The sequence below is a fragment of the Microcaecilia unicolor genome, chromosome 13, assembly GCF_901765095.1.
Source record: "Microcaecilia unicolor chromosome 13, aMicUni1.1, whole genome shotgun sequence".
Classification (NCBI taxonomy): domain Eukaryota; kingdom Metazoa; phylum Chordata; class Amphibia; order Gymnophiona; family Siphonopidae; genus Microcaecilia; species Microcaecilia unicolor.
The window spans coordinates 97118526-97138037 of NC_044043.1; the positions used below are offsets into that span (position 1 = coordinate 97118526).

At 48.6% G+C, this 19512-nt stretch overlaps 1 protein-coding gene across 1 annotated transcript in view; it reads left to right on the plus strand.

Annotated features, from left to right (window-relative positions):
- P3H1 (prolyl 3-hydroxylase 1) overlaps window positions 1–15941 on the plus strand; it is a 38287-nt gene extending 22346 nt beyond the window's left edge. Inside the window, exons 10-15 of the mRNA XM_030185874.1 lie at window positions 5810–5905; window positions 6713–6863; window positions 10045–10162; window positions 10751–10826; window positions 12838–12978; window positions 14832–15941. Coding sequence (XP_030041734.1) covers window positions 5810–5905; window positions 6713–6863; window positions 10045–10162; window positions 10751–10826; window positions 12838–12978; window positions 14832–15122 — 873 coding nt within the window. The 3' untranslated portion in view covers window positions 15123–15941. The remainder of the gene's footprint in view (window positions 1–5809; window positions 5906–6712; window positions 6864–10044; window positions 10163–10750; window positions 10827–12837; window positions 12979–14831) is intronic.
- The last annotated feature ends 3571 nt before the right edge of the window (window positions 15942–19512 follow it).

A 19512-nucleotide genomic window follows, 5' to 3' on the forward strand; every position in this document is an offset into this window, starting at 1 on the left:
GTTGTAGATTTCACTTGGTTCTCTAGTGTGAGGTTACGGTCGATTGTAACACCGAGAATTTTCAGACTGTCTGAGATAGGGCGGGTATAATCTGGGGTGTTTATGTTTGTGGGTTTGTTCGTATTGTATTGGGGTGAGAGGATGAGACAATGTGTTTTTTTCTGTGTTGAGTTTTAGTTGAAATGCGTTTGCCCTTGAGTCCATGATATTCAAGCTGAGCTTGATTTCGTTGGTGATTTCTGTCAGATCATGTTTGTAAGGAATGTAACGTATAAAATAAATGCATTGATAAAACCATAGGATAATCACGATAGTGTATATATTGATATATCTCATGATAGCATGACTTTAAAATTAGCAAACTGCTAGAGTTAAACACATACATATGCAATAGGATACATCACTACTTACGTTTTTACTGTCATAGTTACACTTCCCTATTTTTAAGGCTCCTAGTACTGTTTTTTGCTATTATGTCGGGGTGCCATGTGTTGGTAATCCTAAGTGAGGTAAAAAGGACCAATGTCCTGGCAAGATTTATATTCTCAGGCAGGGTTTACATCATGGCCCAAGTCAGCGTGTTCTGGAGCAGGGCTGGTGTTAGGGAGTGTAAACAGGGCGTTCCTTAGTGCCCCTCCAGGCCAGCCCAGAAGAGACTGGTGGGTTATGCCCTCCTACCAGCAGGTGGAGACTGAGAGTTCCTGATTCCTGAGTGAGCCTATGACACTACTACTGTGCAGTCCCTCAGAGAACCGGTATTTCTATCTCCAGCAGGTGGTGGACGTGGTGAGCCTGTGCAGTCTCGGTTGGGCGAGGGGGCTAAATTTTATTTCTTTGGGGATTAAAACAATATATATTTCATGGACTTGTTACTTCACCTTAGTTCCTCTGTGATCCATTCAGGCTGTTTGCTTGCTGGAAGAGGCTGAGACCTGAGGGAGTCCTCTGTTTCCCTGGGGGTGCCACACTCAGGTGACCAACTCCCTCCCCTTTCCCCCAGTCCTCCAGGCCCTCTGGGAACCGGGAGTTGAGTGCTGCAAGGGAAAACAGAAGTGTCGAAACCGTTACGTTTGTACTGTGTACTTCTTCCTTGCTTTCTCCTCGCAGAGCTGTTTGCGCCACTGGTTACTGGTTATTTTGGGGGCAGACGTTTTAGTTTTTGGCAGGTGTGAGTTTGATGTGTACTCATGCGAGCAGAGAGACCAGTTCTGACGGTCTTCCAGGTGTTTGCTGAGGTCTTGGTGCTGCAGGGCTCTGCAGGTGTTTGTGGCACTCAGGAGGACTCTAGTCTAATGACCAGCGGTCCTGATTTCGGCAGGAACTGATGCCATTTTGGGTCCTTCTACTCACCTACAAATGCACTCGATCTGCAGCCCCTCCTTATCTCTCTACTCTCATCTCCCCTTATGTCCCCACCCGTAACCTCCGCTCTCTTGACAAATCCCTCCTTTCAGTACCCTTCTCCACCACCGCCAACTCCAGGCTCCGCCCTTTCTGCCTCACTTCACCCCATACTTGGAACAAACTCCCTGAGCCCTTACGCCGGGCCCCCTCCCTACCCATCTTCAAATCACTGCTCAAAGCCCACCTCTTCAATGTCGCCTTCGGCACCTAATCACTACACCTCTTCTCAGGAAATCTAAACTACTCCAACTTGACATTTCGTCCTTTAGATTGTAAGCTCTTCTGAGCAGGGACCGTCCTTATTTGTTAATTTGTACAGCGCTGCGTAACCCTAGTAGCGCTCTAGAAATGTTAAGTAGTAGTAGTGGTCCTTCTGTGGCTGCTGATAAGTAGCCCCTACCGCTTGAACCAGCAATTTTTCCCTCTGCCCCGATCTGGTGACATGCAGAGAGGTTTTGCTGGGATGGATTTTCCCCCGGAACGTGTTTTATCCATGTACAAGGCTTTACTGTTTAAAAAAAAAAAAAGTCAAAGGTTCAGACGAAGTTAACCCCGGGTTCTTCCCCTCCCAAGAGGCAGAGGTTGTCTTGAGAGGAGGAAGTTCTGGCAGATTTGTTGGATATGGAGTCTTTTCTTGGGAAGATGACCGGGGGGGGGGGGGGGCAGTGTTATAAGTGTTGCCGTATTGGGACAGACCGAAGATCCGTCAAGCCCAGCATCCTGTTTCCAACAGTGGCCAATCCAGGTTACAAGTACTTGGTTAGATCCCCGAATAGTACAATACATTTTATGCTGCTTATCCTAGAAATAAGCAGTCCATTTTCTCCATTTTAATAATTTATTTGTAGCATTTGTATCCTACATTTTCCCACCAATTTGCAGGCTCAATGTGGCTTACATTTGCCGTAATGGCGATTGCCATTTCCGGTTAACAGAATTACAAATGGTATTGCGTTAAGGTGCGTACATACATGGTAAAGAATAATACATTATGGTATTGCATATAGGTTCCTGAGTGATAGATTGGATTGTAACATATGTTAGGTCATCAATTATAGATCGTTTTCGACATAAAGATTAAAATGGCTTATGGACATTCCTTTTAGGAAGCTATCCAACCTTTTTAAACCCTGCTATGCTAACTGCTTTTACCACATTCTTTGGCAATGAATTCCAGAGTTTAATTACACATTGAGTGAAGAAATATTTTCTTTGCTTTGTTTAAATTTACTACTTTGTAGCTTCCTTGTGTTCCCCCTAGTCCTAGTATTTTTGGTAAGAGTAAAGAAGCGATTCACACTTGGAGGAGTATCCGGGGATGGAGGATTTGCCCCAGGAGAGGTTTTTCCATGGTTCAAGTTTTCCACTGGAAAGCATTGCAAGAATTGATTTTGTGATTTCCTCGACTCTCAATTTTGACGAGGTCCCAAGCCCTCCTGAAGTCTGGAAGGCGGATCTGCTGATGAAGGGGTGTTAGAAAGGCTGGTAAGTCCTTCCTAATGCATCATTATATTCTGGACATCATTCAGACTCTTTGAGATTCCCCAGATGCTCCTTTTAGGCTGGTGTGGTCCGTGATCAGGCTACATCTGATTCAGGTACATGGTGGATGCTGTGGTCTCTGCAGTCCCTGAGAAGACGACCGTGCTAGTGGATGGTGGTCCTGAGGACTGGACTTGAGAACCCCTGGTCCAGATGTTCAGATATTGCTGCTAAACATTCCAGGGCTCTGACATTTAAAAAAAAAAAAAAAAAACACTGACCACCGCAGGCTCAGTTTTGGGGGTACAATGTCTTCCTCGTTCTTTTGCTTCTAATCTCTACCCAATTTCTCCGTGAGCAGGGTCAAGAGCTGCCTCATCTGATTCAGGAGAGGGGATGAAATTCCTGAGGCTTGTCATCGGCAAACTCCATATCCAATTTGCAGGGATGTGCTGGGAGGGGGTGAAATGCTATGGATTTACAGCCTGTCTCACGAACACAGACTGCTCAGTAATTACCGTGGATTCTTTTATCTAATATAATAAAACGCACCGTGAACGTTCTAATGAGGACAACGTTCTGTGAAGCCCTGAAGCCATCTGACGTCACTGAAGCTGTAGGGTTCGTGGATTCGTGGTGTGAAGCCTCCCTTCAAGCCAGCCAGCCAGCCGTCTCTGCCCCGCCCTCGCGACAAAACAAACAAATCCGGAAGCGAAACGTCAGGGAAGGAGGCGGCGCTCCCGACGTCTAGCCTTCCCTTCGCTGTGTTCCGCCTTCAAAATAAGGCGGAACACAGCGAAGGGAAAGCTACACGTCGGGAGCGCCGCCTCCTTCCCTGACGCTTCGCTGCCGGAAACGCCACGGAGGTAAATTGAAAAAGAAGAAAAAAAAAACCAAAACGATGCATGGATGCGAAGGGGGGGGGGGGGACATGGATGCGAAGGGGGGAGGAGAAGAGGGTGGGCCAGGCTGGGACATGGGATAGAGAGGAGCATGGATGCGAGGGGGGGGGGTCATGGAAGGGAGAGAGGGGACTTGCTGGAAAAGGATGAATGGAGGCGGCAGGGGACAGAGGAGCATGGATGGGCATGGATTGCGAGGGCAGGGCTCAGGGAGAGAGGGGAATTGCTGCAAATGGATGAATGGAGGGGGCAGGGGACAGAGGAGCATGGATTGGGAGGGCAGGACTCAGGGAGAGAGGGAAATTGCTGGCTAGGGATGAATAGAGGAGACAGATGGGCATGGATGGATATGGATTGCAGGGCAGGCCTCAGGGAGAGAGGGCAATTGCTGGATAGGGATGAATGGAGGGGCCAGGTGACAAAGGAGCATGGATGGGCATGGATTGGAAGGGCAGGACTCAGGGAGAGGGGAAATGCTGGATAGGGATGAATGGAGGGAACAGATGGGCATGGATGGATATGGATTGCAGGGCAGGCCTCAGGCAGAGAGGGAAATGCTGGATAGGGATGAATGGAGGGGGCAGGTGACAGAGAAACATGGATGGCCATGGATTGGGAGGGCAGGGCTCAGGGAGAGAGGGGAATTGCTGGAAAGGGATGAATGGAGGGGGCAGGGGACAGAGGAGCATGGATGGGCATTGATTGGGAGGGCAGGGCTCAGGGAGAGAGGGAAATTGCTGGAAAAGGATGAATGGAGGGGCCAGGGGACAGATGGCCATGGATTGGGAGGGCACGGCTCACACTCTCTCTCTGATATACAATGTCTTTCTGACTCACTCTCACACACTCTGTCTCACACTGTATCACATTCACTCTCTATGTGCCACACAGTCACTCACACACTCGCTTGGTCTCATACACTCACTCAAACAGAGAATCTGTGTCTCACACACACTCTCTCTCTCGCCCACACACACACACACTCTCTCTCACACTGTGTCTCACATACACACTTGCACACACTCTCATTCTCACACACACACTCTCTCACAAACACACTCACACCCAGACTCACTCTCTCTCACACACACTCACACTTTCACTCTGACTCTCAAACAGTCACTCTCACATACACTCTCCCAAACATACACACTCCGAGGAAAACCTTGCTAGCGCCCGTTTCATTTGTGTCAGAAACGGGCCTTTTTTACTAGTATTCGTAATAAGTAAATGAAACCTTTATTAGGGAAGCTAAATTCTACAATGATTAAGATATATACATATAATGGTTAGCCCATATACCATGATTAACTCTATACACAATCATTACATCACTGGCCTCTACATCTCTTAGACCAGGAAAAGAAGCAATACAGTATTTACATACAATCATCACTGGTTTGGAAGCTCAGGCTCTTATCTCATCAGCCGGGAGGTCCCTTGCAGCAAAAGCTCAGAGTTTCCTTATTGACCAGGAACAAACCTTCTGCGCAGTCCGTACGTTACTCACAGATGAACCCCCACCTTACTGTGACAAGCCCTCCCTTTTTATTAGGCTCTGAGCCCATGTCCAGAGCTAAGGAAAGTTATAGAAAGCTTCTATGGAAAATCACAGAATGCTTACCGTGGTCACATGCTTTCCCAAGTCCAGGTGGCCAAGCTGGGCCTGGGAAATAAGTGCATCCTCCTCTTTGCATACCAAATTAGTTAGAGCTGTGTCTTATCTTCTGCATCCCAACTTTTTTTTTTTTTATATTTACAAGAAAAGTTACTTTCGGTCAAAGACAAGATTTCAGAGTGTATTATCGGACAAAAGCAGGGTTGAAAAGCAATCCTTTAAGGTAACAATCATTTTTAAACAGAATTACTTCTAATCAACAATACAGACCCCAAGTGCACTGGTTGTTCAAGACAGGGTTGAAAAACAATCTTTAAAATTCACTTCCATTACAGGGTGGGGGGGGGAGGGTGAATTACTTCTGTGAGGGTCTCCTGATCTCATTTATGTCTGTCTGTTGCAGGCTTCATCCAAGGTCGGGGATGGATATGGAGGTAAAACCTCCCCTCACACGCCTCACGAGAAGTTTATTGGTGTAACTGTATACGGAGCACTGAAGGTGAGTGACTGCTCTAGAGAGTCTGTGTCTAGATAGGGGTGGGGGGCCTGGAATAATCCGTGTGCTGGGGAGTGGTTGGAGGATTCCATAGACAGAAGTTGGGGCGTGGTGTAGGAGGTTCATTGCACAGAGTTGATGGGTTGAGGTGAAGGCTGAGAGTACCGTGTGCAGGAACTGAATGGGCGATGGGAGAAGGGGGTGAGAACAGTAATGGGATCCAGGAAGATAAGAGTACTGGTGAGTGAGGTACCTTGGAGCACCCATGCAGATATTGAGTAATGATTATATGAGACAGAGGGATATCAGGCACCCTGACGTTATTCTGTTCATCTAAGATGAAAGGGACCAAAGTCAGGGCATTTTTTGAGGGGGTGCTTGGGGGTACTGAGTACCAGCACCTTTTTCATTGTCTACTAAAATTGATCCGTGGACCTATAGTTTTAATGAATGAGCTCAGGCTCTACACACCAACTCTGCCTTGTCATAGATTCTGTGACTGGTTGCAAGGGGTCTGGCTATTGTGGGGTGGGTCCCTCAATGATCACCCCACCCTGAAGGGTGGCCTAGCATTTGAGTACCAGCACCTTTTTTGCTATAAAAAAACGCACTGACCACAGCACATGTCGGAAGAAAAGTGAGCACCGAATTTGTTCCCCCTGTTTATTTCTCCAGAACTTCCTTAGCAGACCTGTAGGTTCTGTAGCCATAAGGCCTGGCCTGGGCCTAATGAGCTCTGAGCTCCCCCATTGTGTGCTCAGTGTGTGCCTTTGGGTCAGGTAAAATTAATTAAGGGTGTGTTCTTTTCAGCTGGGACAGGAAAGGAAGGTGCCTATGACCAGTGCTCTGCTGTACTACAACATTACGGACAAAGTGAGACGAGTGATGGCATCTTACTTCCGCCTGGACACCCCCCTCCACTTCTCCTACTCCCACCTCGTCTGTCGAACGGCCATTGAAGGTGAGTGACCCAGTCCTGCGTGGCGGGAAGGGGGAGCTGGGGATTCCCAGGGTGGGCAAAACATTGATGGCAACATCCAGAACCTAAAAAGATGTCAAATTAATATTAGTCGTCTTTGTCTGTGTGCAGTGGAGGCCTCATGATAGAAGGGGAGCAACATGGGGGGTAATTCTCTAAAGGTCAACTAAATTTGGGTACTAAAATGGGCCCTAGGTCAGTTCCCAGTGAACCAATTCCCACCACACCAGGGAGGACAATTCCCACCCATGACGCAAAAAAACACAGTAGGACAAATAATCTCCCTCCCTTTTCTGTTTCACATCGTTTGGGGGGGGAATACCCCCTCCCCTCCCCTCCCTCCCTCCCTTCACAACATTATCTTTTACACATCCCTTTCCCCTTCTAGCTATGCAGTTCATGTTGGGGGGCCAATGCCCCCACCCCAGACTAGGTTTCAACCTAATTCATGTTTAATCTGGGATATAAATGTCATAAATAAGAAAAGAAATAAATAGATAGATACAAAGTGCAGTTCATGGGGGGGGGGGGGGGGGGGGAAGTACCCCCCCAAACTCCCCAAACTAGTTTTCAAGCTGATTCAGCCCCTCAAAATGACACACTGATTACGATTTATAACAAATTATTACTGTACCTATGAAAAGTTATTTTGTTGTTGTGCGTCCTCTGTGTACGTCCGTCCGTCTGCTGCTCTAACTTCTTTGTTCCAGATGCTGTAAAAAAAAAAAATGCACCGCCAGGACTTATAGGACCCTATACAAGAGAGAAGCTACGGTTTTTGTTTTTGTTTTTTTAATATTTCAATGTTTTATTGATTGCGATTGAGCAAACAAAAACAAATAACATAGTGCAGCAGCCGTATGAAAATCCGACCTGGTATAACACAACATTGCACAATCATGTTTGGTCTCGCCATTCGTTTCACCCCCTCTCCCCCCCCCCCCCCCCCCCCCCACGTCTGGCCACTGTAGCCATTAGCTCTTTGATATAACGCACAATTCAATAACAAGGCCCCTATCTATTGAAGCTACGGTTGTTTAAAAATAAAAAAGCTAGGGAGGGTGGGAAATGACTGGGGGGGGGGGGGGATTCCTAGGTGGGAACTATCCTGGGTGGAATTGGTGGGGGGGGGGGGGACTGTCGGGTGGAAACTCACCCGATACCCTAAAATGTAGGGCCCTGAGTGTAAATTGTATAACAGCATCCGGGCACCCAGAGTCTTTAGGTGCTGTAACGTACGCCGTGTAAACAGTAGATGTAAACGTCGGCACTTGTGACGGCAGATAAAGGCCACATGACCCGTCCCGTCTGCCCATCCTCCTAACTCTTCCTGTTCCTAAGCGATCCCACATGCTTATCCCATGCCTTTTTAAATTCTGGAACAGTCCTCGACTCCACTACCTCCACCGGGAGGCCATTCCACGCCTCCACCACCCTTTCTGTGAAATAATACTTCCTTAGGTTACTCCTAAACCTATTTTCCCTCTTAACTTTGTCATATGCCCCCTCATTAAACATTGCACTTCAGTGCAGAACTGATGGTGTTTCTGTAAGTTTACATGCCTAAACGTGGGATTCACTCATTCTCCACCTACGTGTTCACACATCGCCCCCCTCCCCCTTCTCCTTGCAGTTGTGCTCTAAGCTAGTAATTCAGTTATCTTAGCGTGGGAATGGTGCTGACATTGAGGCACTAAGGGAGGTCGGTATTCAAAGGGGTTGAACTGGCCATCTGGCTCCTGGCCAGTGAACTCGCTTGTTTGGGGCTAAATTTCAACGGCACTTAACCAGTTGGTGCCGAAATGAAAACCAGCTACTTTGGGGGCAGAGTCGGCACTTGGCCGGTTAAGAGCCGATATTTCAGGACTTAACTGGACACTTTCTTTACATGGTAACCCATAGCTGAAGACTGAATTTGTGGATGCTGGGTAAAAAAATCTTGGTTCTTCGGTACCTACAGTTCTGAAATATCAAGGTTCAGATATAAATTTGGGTGTAATGTTGGATTGTGAATTGAATATGTAAAGCTTAGATCATATGGTTTCTGATGCTTTTTTTCAATTATGAGTATTGAGTAAATTAAAAGGAATGATACCGGGGCGTAGCCAGACCTTGACGGGAGGGGGGCACATTTTGGCCCACCTCCCTGCTACTGCCCTCCCGCCACCACTTCTAGGCCCCCTCCCCACTGCTGCTACCCCCTCCCCCACCGCCACTGGAAGGTACCTTGGCTGGCGGGGGTCCACAACCCCCTGCCAGCTAAACCATTTGTCCCGCGCTGGACCTACAGTGCAGGCGCCCTGTTCTGCTTTCAGCACCGGGCACACTTGTTTTAGTGAAACTGAGCATGGGTGAGCAGTTAGACAGAGGCCTCCAGGTCATAAAGCATTTCACAATGGGACGATGTGTTGGACAGCTGCTGTCTGCACTTTCACCCTGCCTTGATTAACTCCTTGTGCATAAGGCAAACTCCTATATGGTGACTCTGGCCAGGGGTGTAGTCAGACCTGACGGTAGGAGGGGGCCAGAGCCCAAGGTTGGGGACATATTGTGAGTGCCGCCCTGCTGTCCCGCCTCCTTGTCGCTTCCCCTCACCGCCTCGTCGCCCCCCCCCTCCCCCCCCATGCTCCCACAACAACAAATACCTCTCCTGCCGGGGGTCCCCAACCCCCACCAGCCGAAGCCTTCTTCATCGCCGGTCTCCGGCGCAGCTGCATTCACTGCTCTGCTCTTCCTTCTTCTTGCTCCTCCTCCTTTGCACGCTGACGTTTCTTTACATGAAACTGAGAAGGAGCGTCAGCGTGCACAGGAGGAGCAAGAAAAAAGACGAGCAGGGCAGTGAACGCAGCTGCGCTGAAGAAGGCTTCGGCTGGTGGGGGGTTGGGGACCCCCCGCCAGACAAACCAGGAGCCCGGATGAAATTTGTGGGGGGGGGGGGGGGGGGCTGGCCCCTGTGGCCCCCTCTAGCTACGCCCCTGGACTCTGCATTTGCATTTTACTTTTAGATTTGTAGGTGTTGCCCCAATTTCCCTCACTGGGGTTTTTTCCTCACTGCCTCCCTCTATCCTAATCTTAACCCCTTCTGAAATGACAGCCACGTATCGGCCTCATTGTAATTCCTGGAACACAATTGTGCTAAGAAACTTCCTCTGACCTGTTTCAGGTAAGCAGGAAAACCGAAAGGACGAGAGCCATGCCATTCACGTGGATAACTGCAACCTGAATTCTGAGGCCCTGATGTGTGTGAAGGAGCATCCTGCGTACACCTTCCGTGATTATAGGTAACTCTGCTCTCGCACTCTTTTACTCGGACGTGAGAACGCAGCCGTAACATCGCGACACTGAGGAGCAGGGTCGTAGCCAGACTTCGGCGGGAGGGGGGTCCAGAGCCTGAGGCGAGGGGCACATTTTAGCCCCCCCCCCCCCCCCGACGACCCTCTCGACCCCCCCCCCCCCCCCCCGCCGGCAGCCCTCCCCCGCCGTCGCCTAACTGCTGGTGGGGTACCCCAACCCCTGCCAGCCGAGGTCCTCTTCTTCCTTCGTTCTGTTTCTGAGTCTGACGTGCAGGAAGTCAAGACTCAGAAACAGAACGAAGCCTTGCGATCTGCAAGGCTTCGTTCTGTTTCTGTGAGTCTGACAAAGAAGAGGACCTCGGCTGGTGGGGGTTGGGGTCCCCCGTCAGCAAAGGTAGCAGACGTTGGCGGTGAGAGGGGGGGGGGTCGAGAGGGTCGTCGGCAGGGGGTCCAAGGCCAAATCTACGGGGGCCCAGGCCCCCGTGTCCCCACGTAGCTACGCCCCTGCTGAGGAGGTCATTTAGATTGCACGATTTCTGGAGTTGATGTTAACGCTGGCCTTGTGTTCTCTTTTAGTGCCATCCTGTATCTAAACGAGGACTTTGAAGGTGGAAATTTCTATTTTACAGAGCTTGATGCCAAAACTGTGACGGTAAGTGACCGTCGCCACATCTTTCCTCATAGGAGCCGGCTCTATATTGAGAAAATTCCTTGTATGTGTCCAGGGAGGGGATATTTCTACTAGACTTATCACCCCCAATAATTTGGCTCCTATGTCGGTGGCAGCGAATTCTCACCTCTTCCCACAGCTTGAACCCCTCCCCCCCCCCCCCCCCCCCCATACACACACTCCATCCATCATCTGATCTTTTCTCTTTACCCTTCCTTCCCCATTTTCTGACCCTGTCTTTCCTCAGATCCTCCTCCTCCTCCTCCTTCCCCCCCCCCCAGCTTTCTTTCCCCTGCATCTGCTCCACGTTCCTTCCACTCTTCCTGTATTTTACCATTTCTTTCTTATAAATATATACAAAAGGATGGAAATTGCTGGCTGGATCATCAGACTTTATTGACTTTTCCTAGAGCAGGGGTTCTCAAGCTAGTCGTGCACACCAAGCCAGTCAGGTTTTCATGAAGGCAGTGCATGTAAATTTATCGAATGCATATTCATTATGAATATCATGAAAACCCCCTGTCCTAGAGTCTAGTTACTTTCTCACCGTACCCTGTTACCTCCAGAAATGTGTTCACCCCCTCTCAGCGGTACTTCCCTTCCTCTGAAGGTGATAAAGCCTGTTTCTTTCAGAATGTGACAGGACCCTCTCTCGTTCGTTCCAAGGTCAATGAGATCTCCTGCAAGATTCCAGTAGGATCCATCAATTTATTTCATATTTGTTAATTAAATTTCTCCTTTATAAAGAAAATATCTGACCCTGCCACCTACTTTAATATCTTAGTTGTGGAGTAGAGGAGTGGCCTGATGGTTAGTGCAGCGGGCTTTGATCCTGGCAACTTGGGTTCAGTTCCCACTGCAGCTCCTTGTGACTTTGAACAAGTCACTTAACCCTCCATTGCCCCAGGTACAAAAAAAAAAAACACCCTCTAGGGACAGAGAAAGTACCTGCATATAATATGTGCAGTAAAGCAGTAGTAATTGGTCAGTTCCACCTGATCTCTTTGACTTTTAGCTCAATTGAAGCCAGTCAGGTCCAGGGGCGTGGGCCCCCGTAGATTTTGCCCTGGACCCCCCTGCCGTGACCCTCTCGACCTCCCCCCTTCCCGCTGCCAACCCTCCGCCGTCGCATACCTTTGCTGGCGGGGGACCCTAATCCCCGCCAGCCGAAGTACTCTTGGCCACGCGGCGTTGCTTGCTGAATGATCAAGTTTCTGTGCGTGCATCTGAGGTCCTGCACGTTGTACGCAAGCACAGAAACAGATTCAAACTTGATCAGATCAATCGGCAACGCCACGCGGCCGAGAAGAGGACTTCGGCTGTAGGGGGTTGGGGTCCCCCGCCAGCAAAGGTACACGGCGGGAGAGGGTTGGCGGCGGGAAGGAGGGGGGTTGAGAGGGTTGCGGCGCTGCCAGGGGGGGAGGGGGGGCTAAAATGTGCCCCCTCACCTCGGGCTCTGGACCCCCCTCCTGTCGAAGTCTGGCTACACCCCTGGTCAGGTCTACATTCCTTTCCTTGATCCAGTCCAGCTATTCCAGTGCCAGTATTTCGTCAAGGGAACCTAATGGGTGTGAACTCTGAATCTGACCATTAGAGGTCACTGTTGTACAGTGGTGGAGATTTCCCTCCCACTAAAGGCTGTCAATGCCAGATCAAGCCTTGGAGTCCGTTATGCTCCCCCCCCCCCCCCCCCCCCCCCCCCCCACACACACACACAAACAATAGCCTATCCTTTTTGAGACTAGGAACCTAAAATGGAGCCCCATGCTTCAGGTGTAGCTGTATACAGGGAGGATGGCATTTCTATCCTTTTCACGTTCAAATCGGACTCAGAGCAGCCTCCCTGGCTGGAAGCATTTGCCTGTTTCGCTCTGCTTGGCCATACAGAAATTCATCTAAGGATATTTTTTTGCAGTTACCAGACACCGTTGTCTGCTGGTGACTTTGGGACTTGCTGCTTTTCAATCTTGTTATAACTGATTTTTCTCTGCAGGCAGAAGTAAGGCCACAGTGTGGTCGTGTGGTGGGATTCAGTTCCGGGTCAGAAAACCCTCATGGGGTTAAGGCAGTGACCAAAGGTCAACGCTGTGCAGTGGCCCTGTGGTTTACACTTGATCCTCGACACAACGAGCGGGTAAGTGTGCCAGAGCTTCAGGGGTCCCTTTCTGTGCCTAGACCCATCCTACCTTTGTCACATCTCTTCGGTGTCCACATGCGTACGTCGCTCTCTCTGCACAGACTATCTCCTCTCCCTGTCTCTGTGCTGGAATCCCAACTCAACTGTATACAGCCATTATGGAATACAGAAATACATAAGCAGCCTCTGTCTTTCAGTATAAGCCATGTCTGATGGTCCGTTCATCGTATATTTTGAAGAGGAGGGAGTATTCTAGTGGTTAGTGCAGTAGACTATGAACCAGGGTTCAAATCTCACCGTCTTTGCCTGTGATTCATTCATGTATTCATATACTGCTTAGACCTGGTTTACAGTTTTACTTTACAGGTCCTGGGTCTGTCCCTAGTGGGCTCACAATCTGAGTAGTACATTGTGTGCTACTGTTGTACCTGGGACAGCGGAGGGTTAAGTGACTTGCCCAGGATCTCAACCCACTGCCGACCATCAGGCAGCAATGGGAATCGAACCCAGGTCCGCAGTCCGCTACACTAACCATTAGGCCACTCCTCCACGTCACTCAGCCTTCCATTGAACTTATTTGTGAGCCCTGTGGGAACAGGAAAATAGTTACAGTACCAAAGGTGTGAGGTAAATCCCAAATCCATAAACTGGTGGTGCTGGATGTTGTCCAGCCTTAATGTGTGTTCCATAACATGTGGACTTTTAGCTGCGTTGAATGGAGATAGTCTCGGGGGCAGGTTTTGAATTGAGAAGAAGTTTTGCACATAGCTGATGTTTTCAAACCTTCATGCATATTTCTCCAGCTAAATTCTACCCACGCAAAAAGCAGCACGAGTGACCACGTGCATTTTGTAACTGTGGCAGTTTTAAAAGTGAAAGTCCCCTTGGGAACTCTTTCAAAAGATCGAGGAATATTGCCCCCATAGCAGTGGCGTATCCAGACCCCCCCAAATTTTGGGTGGGCCTGCTGTCAAAATGAGTGTGCACGATGTCCTCTCTGCAGCTTCTTGCCGCACCCTCACCCGAGTCAAATATTAGATTCCTGAGCCGAAAGGGATCCCCAAGTCCTGCCAGACGAAGACGTCTGTGAAAACGGCAAGAAATCCCTCCAGTGCAGCTCAGTCAACGTCAACTTTAGTAAGCCACTGGCACTCGGCAAACACGTGCAAAAACCAAGTTTGAACCAGATGCTGGCATCGGGGGTGGCTCTCTAGAGCTGCCATGGACTGAGCTGTGCTGGAGAGTTCAGGCAGTTTTGCCATTTACCTTTGGCTGGTGGGGTTTAGGGATCCCCTTCAGCTGTAACGAGGGATCCCTAACCCATCCAGGCCCACTCATGGCTACATCACTGCCCCCTAGTGGTCCGTTGGTTATGGCCATGCGCATCTAAGGTGAGGTTCGGACCTATTGATAGTAAGAAATTCAAAGAAATGTGATTTTTTTTTTCTTGTGATTGTTTATTAATATTGATACTTACTGTACTATATACCTTCTGGAGTGACGATCGTGCTGAGATTTTATTCGTTGATGGCCGATCTAGGGACATTTATTGGTTGACAGTTTCCTAGACCCCTGATGCAGGCCGGTGAGGCTGAAACACGAGTCGTGTCGGGTCACCCTTATAGTTTCCAATAAAGACATTTTGAACACCAGCTGTGAGAGGTTCCATTGCTCCTACTGTGTTTTGTTTTGTTTGGTGCCTTCCTTCCAGTAGAGCATTTTTGCCTTCTGTTTGTGACAGTTTTGACTGGAGACTTGTACATATTTAATGTGCTTTTCCAGAGACTTGATAAATGTGTATTTATAAAGTGAACACTGGCTGCTGCTTGATCCTTTCTCTTTTCCTGCAGGAGCGGGTCCAGGCTGATGACCTGGTGAAAATGCTCTTTGAGACGGAATTAACAGACTTGTCCCAGGAGGAGGGGACACAAAAGGCCGAAAAGCCTGGCAGCCTAGAGGGCGAAAGTGAAGAACCGCCGACAGCAGAGGCCGGCCCTGCAACGCAGGGTGTGGATCCCGCAGCTCAGACAACAGCACCGCAAGGTCCGTCCGCAACAGACAATCCCGAGGCTTCCCAGGAGTCCCTGCCCCCGCCCTCCGTTGCTGCCTTGGACTCGTCGAAAAAGAAGACGGAGTTATAACCGTCACTAGGCTTCCGCAGCAGCCCTGTGCTGCAGGAAATGGGACGGAGGTAAAACGTAGAGCAGCACGACGCAATAAAGAGGACGTTTTTTGGGTGCTCGGATTTTACAGAAAAGTAATATAGCGAGACTATTTTAAATCGAGACATAAGAATAAACCGTGTTTTCACTGTACGTTACAGGTGTGATCTACACACTGTAAAAAAAAACAACCCCAAAACCTTAGCTTCCCAGGTCAATGTACATTTCATAGAACAAATGTGACGGACATGCAGGACTGTTTTCGTCATGTATCGGTAGAGCTGGTTATAAAAGCAGATGGAAACAGTGCGAGTTACTGAGCTACAGTGTAAGCTGTCAGTCTCCGGGGAAGTTTTAGGGATATTGCTGTAGGTATCGGGCAGCTGCCTGACCCTCGAGCTCTGCCTAGCTACTCCGGCCAGTACAGGCTCTGCAGTAGCAGATCAGACGTCAAGATGCAGTAAGGCGTTGATTCAGCACATGTGGTCTGCTCCCCGCAGATCTCCTTTACCTTGCTGTGTTTGATGCCACCGTTTCATACCTCAAACCTGCAGGCGCCCCCTCACCTGTTTCACCCTGGGAACCTGCTGCAGCTCTCCTTAACTCATCAATATCCAGAATTCAAATGTTCTGTTTTGTGTGCCACACCAGTTTCCAATGGGAGATTTCAGCTCTTGCACGAGGAGGGGTTATTTGATCAGATGTGGCCACTTTTTTGTTTCTGACTTGCTGTACGTGGCTGCAATTAACATGCCAGGAGATGCACATGGATCAGAACAGGGCCGGTGTTAGGGGTGGGCAAACAGGACAGTTGTACATGGGGGGGGGGGGGGGGGGGGGCAAAACTGCCTGAAATTGAAAGAGGGACAATCTGCAAACAAGCTTGGGGGGCGGGGCTCCCTCCCTCCCTCCCTCGGCCCCATCATAACTTTCTCCGGCCCAGAGAACAGAAGTGACACCAGACGATGGGCAGCTGCCAGTAAACTTCACCGGCCACAGTGGACCTTTTAAGGAAACAAAGCAGCCAGCGTTTACCCCCAAATTCTATAAATGGTGCCTAAAGGTGGGCGTGGAAACATTTGTGCCTCACATAGGGATATGTTTACTAAGGTGTGTTAACGTTTTTAACGCGCCTTTAAATTTAAGATCCATTAAACGCTAATGCGCCTATACGTTTATATGGGCGCGTTAGTGTTTAACGCCTGTAAACCATTAACGCGCGTTAAAACCACTAATGTGCCTAAAGCATACTTAGTAATCATGGGCAGTAATTAGCTACTTGGCGCCAACTCGGCTCTTAATTGGAGAGAAGTACCAATAATTGGCTTTAAGCACAAATTAGCAGTCGTGTATAACCGACTTACGCCTCTATTCAGTAAATTGAGCCTCTAACGTCACTTGTGTGCAATTCTAAAAGGGGCGTGGCCAAGGGAGACGCAGGGGCGGGTCATGGGCGTTCTCAGGATTTAGGCACGGGGTTATAGAATGCTTTCTTTTCCACGCCTGACAGTATTTAGGTGCGAGCATTTACACCAGCCTTTGGCAGGTGTGAAATTAGGTGCGAAAATGACTTAAGCTACTATTCTATAAGGATTATTCCACGCAGAGCTGCCTTTATAGAGTTTATGCTGAGCAATGCATCATTCTGGTGCCATTTGCTGAATGTTCCCCTTTCGTGTCCATTCTGTACTCCCAACACCACTTTCGGGTCAGACCAATGGCCCATCTAGCCCAGTATCCTGTTTTCCAAACAGTGGCCAAGCCAGGTCACAAGTACCTGGCAGAAACCCAAATTGTGGCAACATTCCAGAACCCCAAAGAGTAACAAGATTCCAGAATCATAACGAATAACAAGATTCCATGAAGAATCTCAAAGAATAACAAGATTCCGGAATCCTAAAGAGTGACAAGATTCCATGTAGAACCCCAAAGAATAGCAAGATTCTGGAATCCTAAACAGTGAAAAGATTCCATGCAGAATCTCATAGTAGCAACATTCCATACTACAAATCCCAGGGGCAAGCAGTTGCTTCCCTTGTCTGTCTCAATAGCAGACTATGGACTTTTTCTCCAGGAATTTGTCCAAACCTTTTTTTAAACCCAGATACTCTAACCACAGTTACTACATCTTCTGGCAAAGAGTTCCAGCGCTTAACTATTCGTTGAGTGAACAAATATTTCCTCCTATTTGTTTTAAAGTTATTTAAGTGCCTTATATGTAGAATGTTGGTAAATAAAGCTTTTTTTTCTACTTTTCTGCCACCGTTCTTCTAGGTATTTGGTTCTTCCTCATTCCTGGTCCTGTCTCTGTAAGCTTGTGCTAGTGGTTCTCAGCAGGGCACTGTCGCCCTTCTTCTGCGACGTCAGACTCACAGAAACAGAACGAAGCCTTGCGCCGGAAGAAGAGGACCTCGCTGGCTGATCTGCAAGGCTTTGTTCTGTTTCTGTGAGTCTGACGTCGACGTCAGACTCACAGAAACAGGACGAAGCCTTGCGCCGGAAGAGGACCTTGGCTGGCGGGGGTTGAGGTTCCCCAGCCCCACGTAGCTACGCCATTGGCATCAACTACGCTACTGGGTTGGCATGTACGGTCTGAGTCCCGCATATAGCAATCTGGGTTTAGGATGGGCTGGAGAGAGCTTTGACAGAAACGCCAGGTAATTTGGACCGTGAGGACAGTTCCGGGCAGACTTTTCCAGTCTTTGTCCCGCAAATGACAAGACGGATTCGGATAGGCTGGAGTGGGCTTTGGCGAGGAGAGAAGCAAGGTTCAAGGTTTGCCCAGGCTGCATAATATCATTAGACAGGTCCTGGAAATCGGGTATTAAAAGAACCGGAAAAATGTGAGCCCTGTACGTGCAGCAGGGCATCAGTAAATGGAGGGACTGTTAGCCTGCTGACACGGTTTGCATAAATATCTAATCCATCTCCATGAGCAGACACGACTGGCCGGATAAATAATGTTTATAGAGAGTGAAAGTTTCACCATTCAACAAAGTCTTTCTTTCATTATTTTCTGCCCTTTGGGCTTGTTAACCCCCCCCCCCCCCCCTTCCCACTCCTCATGCCAATGACAGAGGTCAAGAAAAAAATCATTCCATGGATTTTTCCTCCTCTTCTGATTCTTGTCCACTGTTTGTCACCAAATTGGTCTATTTCTGCTGTCATAGAAACAAAAAATGGTGACAAAACCCACAGCTCCTTAGGAGATCCAAGGCGGCAAATGCTGATCTGACAGCTCATGCCATCTATTGCTGGGCTCACCTCCCTCTCCACTGCCGCTTATGAGGGAGGTCAACCCCTCGGTCAGGTCCAGGCTTCCCTGTGGCCTTCAGGCCTTTACCGTAAATCAGAACTGCTAGAAATTATCTACGGCAAACAATTTTTCATCATAGGTGTACATAAGTATTGCCATACTGGGAAAGACCAAAGGTCCATCGAGCCCAGCATCCTGTTTCCAACAGTGGCCAATCCAGGTCACAAATACCTGGCAGAAACCCAAGAGTAGCAACATTCTATGTAGAACCCCAGAGAGTAGCAAGATTCTAGAATTCTAAAGAATAACAAGATTCCATGCAGAGTTTCAAAAAGTGGCAACATTCTATGTAGAACCCCAAAGAGCAGGAAGATTCCATTCAGAATCCCAAGTACATAAGTGTTGCCATACTGGGACAGACCGAAGGTCCATCAAGCCCAGCATCCTGTTTCCAACAGTGGCCAATCCAGGTCACAAATACCCGGCAAGATCCCAAAAACGTACAAAACATTTTATACTGCTTATCCCAGAAATAGTGGATTTTCCCCAAGTCCATTTAATAACGGTCTATGGACTTTTCCTTTAGGAAGCTGTCCAAACCCTTTTTTAAAGTCTGCTAAGCTAACCGCCTTTACTACATTCTCTGGCAACGAATTCCACAGTTCATTCACACGTTGAGTGAAGAAATATTTTCTCCGATTTGTTTTAAATTTACTACATTGTAGCTTCATCGCATGCCCCCTAGTCCTAGTATTTTTGGAAAGCGTGAACAGACACTTCACATCTACCCGTCCAACTCCACTCATTATTTTATAGACTTCTATGTAAGAGAACAATTCCTGTTTATTCCATGCTTCTGCCTCCACTTTTCCCAACAGAATGGTGTCGCAGTCACAATACGCCCGATATCCGAAAGAGTTTAAGTGGGCAGGACAGGTTCCAGGAGCTGAAATTAAACCGGTTAGCGGCAATATTCAGTCCCCTAACTGGCTAAGTAAAAGAGCTGTCCTGACATTTTATCCCCAGAGCTAACTGGGCATCGGTCTGAATATTGGTGACCGGTTTTTACACCCCTGGCTGTTCAGCGCCAGAGGGCCTGGCACTGAATATCTG